At 43.2% G+C, this 4,069-nt stretch overlaps 1 protein-coding gene across 1 annotated transcript; it reads left to right on the top strand.

The window, feature by feature from the left end:
• The first annotated feature begins 1,617 nt into the window (after positions 1 to 1,617).
• Positions 1,618 to 3,281, top strand: HOXD13 (homeobox D13). The gene is made up of 2 exons (XM_039495953.1): positions 1,618 to 2,304; positions 3,012 to 3,281. The coding sequence occupies exons 1-2, from the start codon at positions 1,680 to 1,682 to the stop codon at positions 3,260 to 3,262; spliced, it is 876 nt and encodes a 291-aa protein (XP_039351887.1). The 5' UTR covers positions 1,618 to 1,679; the 3' UTR covers positions 3,263 to 3,281.
• Positions 3,282 to 4,069: the final 788 nt, after the last annotated feature.

Raw genomic sequence — 4,069 nt, 5'->3', positions numbered from 1 at the left:
TGTGTGTGTGTGTGTGTGTGTGTGTCTGTGTGTGTGTGTGTGTGTGTGTGTGTGTTTTAAGCATTCAAAACATTTCTAGTATCATTTTAATTTAAAAAAAAACCTCTTCCTTTTACTTCGGAGAAGCTTCCCTGTAGTAACTTTTTGTTGCATTTTCTGTCCAAGTTTGCGTGTTAAGTGTTTGCAACAAGTAAACCCAGAGCAAGAGCGCCGAAAGGAGCCAATCCAATAAACCTGAAATACGTTTATAGAACGTGCTACATTTTAGGATCTTTGCATTACAGCAAGTTCAAAACCGAACACAGCACTCGTGTCGATTAGACAATATAAAGATTTGCTGCAGTCTTGGAAAGTTAATCCTAGAGCCATAATAATAATAAGCAAACACGGCATTTTAACTTGTCAGTTTTACCACTAGATTAACTGACACTTCAAGAAAAAAGCCACATGTAATGAATCCCAGGTTTAACATCTTGTGCAGTACACAGACAGTGGATTTTAATGGCTATCTTGTGCAATACACAGACAGTGGATTTTAATGGCTATCAGCAGTGATATAAGATCTGCCATTTATGTGTGCGTGTGTTTTTGTGTCTGTGATCTTACACACACGCATATATCTATATATGTTTATGTACTATACTTTTCAGAAATAACGTAAACAGCACTGTCATTTATATACCCTGCTAGAGCACATAGTAAGTTGCGTATATTTATCTAGTATCCAAATGACAATAATAACAAAACCATGCAACGTCTTATATTTCTTAATAAGATAGTAGAAAGATACTGCAAACTTCCGTGTAGCAACCATTAATAACTAAAAAATGTCAATACATCTACTTAGGAAAGGAATGTTTAATTCTAAACTAAATGGTTATTTAAATACATCCCCCTTATGTGCATTTAGCAGTAACCGTTCAAATATTGGAGTAGGATCATTAATTAAAACAATTTGGCTGCTAATAATTAGCAACTTTCCCGTGACTTTGAGCCATAATTTAAATAACCATATGACTCGATAATGAAGTAAGAGACATAATCTCAAGTGTGAAGAACTGCAGTAAACACCGAGATATTCTGGACAATGACGGTACATTTCCCTCCCGTCCCTTCCTGCGCATTAGATCTACTTCCTTCTCTGGGAGCCGTTTGGTCTTGCTTTGTGCTGAACAATTAAAGGGTTAACCAATACGGTCAAAAAGTTGGAGCGCTTGTTTGTTTTCTTTCTTTCTTTATTTTAAGCCTGTTGAAGCGATGGAAGCTCGCCGGGAGATGAAAACGCCGCTGGTGCGGCAGAAAGGGGGGGCCATAAAACCCCCTCTCCCACTAGCGTAATCAGCGCGTTTCGGAGTAAACGCCCGTGGATCCACACTGTAAAATATGAATAAGTGAGGCAAGGGGACACGCCGGTCCCGGGCAGGGGCTGAGAGCTCAGAACTCGTTCATGCGCCTGGAGGATCACATGCTCCTCGGCAGCCTATGAGGCGCCCCCGGACTCCAGCAAACTAATCTGGAGCAGGCCGCCCCCACCCCCTTTCCCCCTCCCAACCTGAAGTTAGTTTTTATAAACGTACCACAATGATCTAACCTGTTGGAGGCAATAACAATGTGCACCGTGCCTAGCCCGGGACCGAGCCGCAGCCAGGGATGTGCAAGATCATGAGCAAAGCCGCGAGATGGAAGGATTAAGAGGAGACGGGGGCGGCGGCGCCTCCAGCCAGTGCCGCAATTTTCTCTCGTCGCCCGTGTTCGGGGCGGCTCACTCGGGCCGCTCGGCGGCCGCCCCGGGGTTCGCGTACGCTGGGGGCCCGGAGCGCTCGGGATCCGCGGCCCGCTCCGATCCGCCCTCCAAAGAGTGCCCGGGCTCCGCCGCTCCGCCGGCCGGCCCGGCGCTGGGCTACGGCTATCACTTTGGCAATGGATATTACAGCTGTCGGATGTCCCACGGGGTCGGGATTCAGCAGAACGCCCTGAAGTCTTCCCCCCATGCCTCCATTGGCGGCTTTCCCGTGGAAAAGTATATGGACGTCTCCAGTTTGGCCAGCACAAGCGTCCCCGCCAATGAAGTCTCCTCCCGGGCCAAGGAAGTGTCCTTTTACCAGGGCTATACCAACCCTTACCAGCACGTTCCCGGGTACATAGACATGGTCTCCACGTTCGGCTCCGGGGAGCCGAGGCACGAAACATACATCTCGATGGAGGGCTATCAGTCTTGGACTCTGGCTAATGGCTGGAACAGTCAGGTTTACTGTGCAAAAGACCAGGCCCAGAGCTCACATTTTTGGAAATCGTCCTTTCCAGGTACGCGAGGGAGAGCTTTGGTCTGAGTTTAATTTCCACCCTGTGTTACACTAGCCGGCCTGGCGACCTGGTTACTCTGCGCACACAGCCACCCGGGGTAGGGGAAGATGTTTGTTAAGAATATCACACTGAGTTTCCACCCTGTGTGGTAGATCCCAGAGCCCTGGAACTTAGCATGCCCAGCTGTCCTAGCCTTATGGCTAGTTTTAATTTGTTCTGATGATTGGACTTTTATTCACTTTTGCCTTTGATACTTTGGGAAGCTGTGCAAATTGATGTCTCGAATGCTTGGGATTATCTGTTATTCAGGCTAGCACTTAAGACTCACCCAGAGTAGTTAAGAAACTGCATGAGGTGAGTGTGCACATGCACAAAACCACTTGCAGACACACAGGGAAACACACACTAAGCAAAGTTCTCTGTGTACTTTACATACATGTAACTAAACTCACCCCCCACCCTCCCCAGCAAATGCACTGCGAAACTTTGCAGGCTAGCTACAATGCAGGCTTGGAAAGCGATGACAGACCATCAAGATTTTCGTGCTTTAATAGCGTGTAAATAATACGGATGTGTAAATAATAATAAGCTGTAAACAACCTAACGTTCTTTATTTTCCCATGAAAACCAGTGTCCAGCAAGTATCAGTTAAGATTTAAACGCCTGTCATACAATTCTAATTTTTCGCATAATGTCTTTTACAATAGGGGACGTTGCACTAAACCAGCCAGATATGTGTGTCTACAGACGTGGAAGAAAGAAGCGAGTGCCATATACCAAACTGCAACTTAAAGAACTCGAGAATGAATATGCCATTAACAAGTTCATTAACAAGGACAAGAGGCGAAGGATATCCGCAGCCACAAACCTGTCTGAGAGACAAGTTACCATTTGGTTTCAGAATAGAAGGGTGAAGGATAAGAAAATAGTCTCAAAGCTGAAGGACAATGTATCTTGATCTATTGGTTGTGGACAGTGACGGAAATATAAATACAATTTACGATCAGCTAAAGACTTTTGGAAAGACTTGAAAATATATTTAATATTTTCCCCCCTTCCTACGGCGGCGAGATTTTGTGATTTGCTTTTAATTAATGTCAGCATTTTTCTCTGATCCGTGGAGAATGCTGCCAAAACTTGACTTTGTAGTTCTGTTTCTTTCTTTTTTTTTAGTGTATTTTAATATCTTCTGTTCCTCCCTCGAGGCCAGTATAAACGACTTTAAGTATGTTGATCAGTTACAATTATAATTTTCTTAAATACTTATCTGTTTTTTCTGTAAAATTGTCTCCGAACAGCCGGGTGCCACGACTGTCAGTTGTGATTTGGTATCATAAATTTCACAACGATGCAGAATTCTTTAAAAAAAATAATAATTAATGTAATGTAATTGGGAATTAAGAAATAATTACAACACTGTTCTCAGTCTAAAGTAAAGTTAGCCCACCAGCATATAGAGTGAGTGGTTGTTAATGTGAAAATAGCTACTTTCATGTAGTTGGGAGGTGATTATTATTTTTTTCAGAAAATAATGTTATTTGGAGCCAGATTGGAACTAGAAAAACATATTTTACTTCAGCTGTTTCCACGACTGTCTGTATTCCACATATTTTGGGGGATTTTACTTTGTCATTTGCAGATTAATGATTTCATACTCCCTAATTTAAAGAATAACAAAATATTCTGTGCAGATGCATTTATTCGAATGCATCACACACAATTACTTCAAACAATACAGTTTTATAGGGTTATAATTTGCTCTTCA

This window comes from Mauremys reevesii, linkage group 11 (assembly GCF_016161935.1).
Source record: "Mauremys reevesii isolate NIE-2019 linkage group 11, ASM1616193v1, whole genome shotgun sequence".
Classification (NCBI taxonomy): Eukaryota; Metazoa; Chordata; order Testudines; family Geoemydidae; genus Mauremys; species Mauremys reevesii.
The sequence above is the reverse complement of the archived record's forward strand: the minus strand, read 5'-3'. Positions and strand labels throughout refer to the sequence as shown.

Bases quoted from the DNA above. Each gene is read 5' to 3' on its own strand.
- HOXD13 (XM_039495953.1), top strand. From the start codon at position 1,680: ATGGAAGGATTAAGAGGAGACGGGGGCGGCGGCGCCTCCAGCCAGTGC. The intron at 2,305-3,011 runs GTACGCGAGGGA...CTTTTACAATAG, and splicing joins TTGGAAATCGTCCTTTCCAG to GGGACGTTGCACTAAACCAG.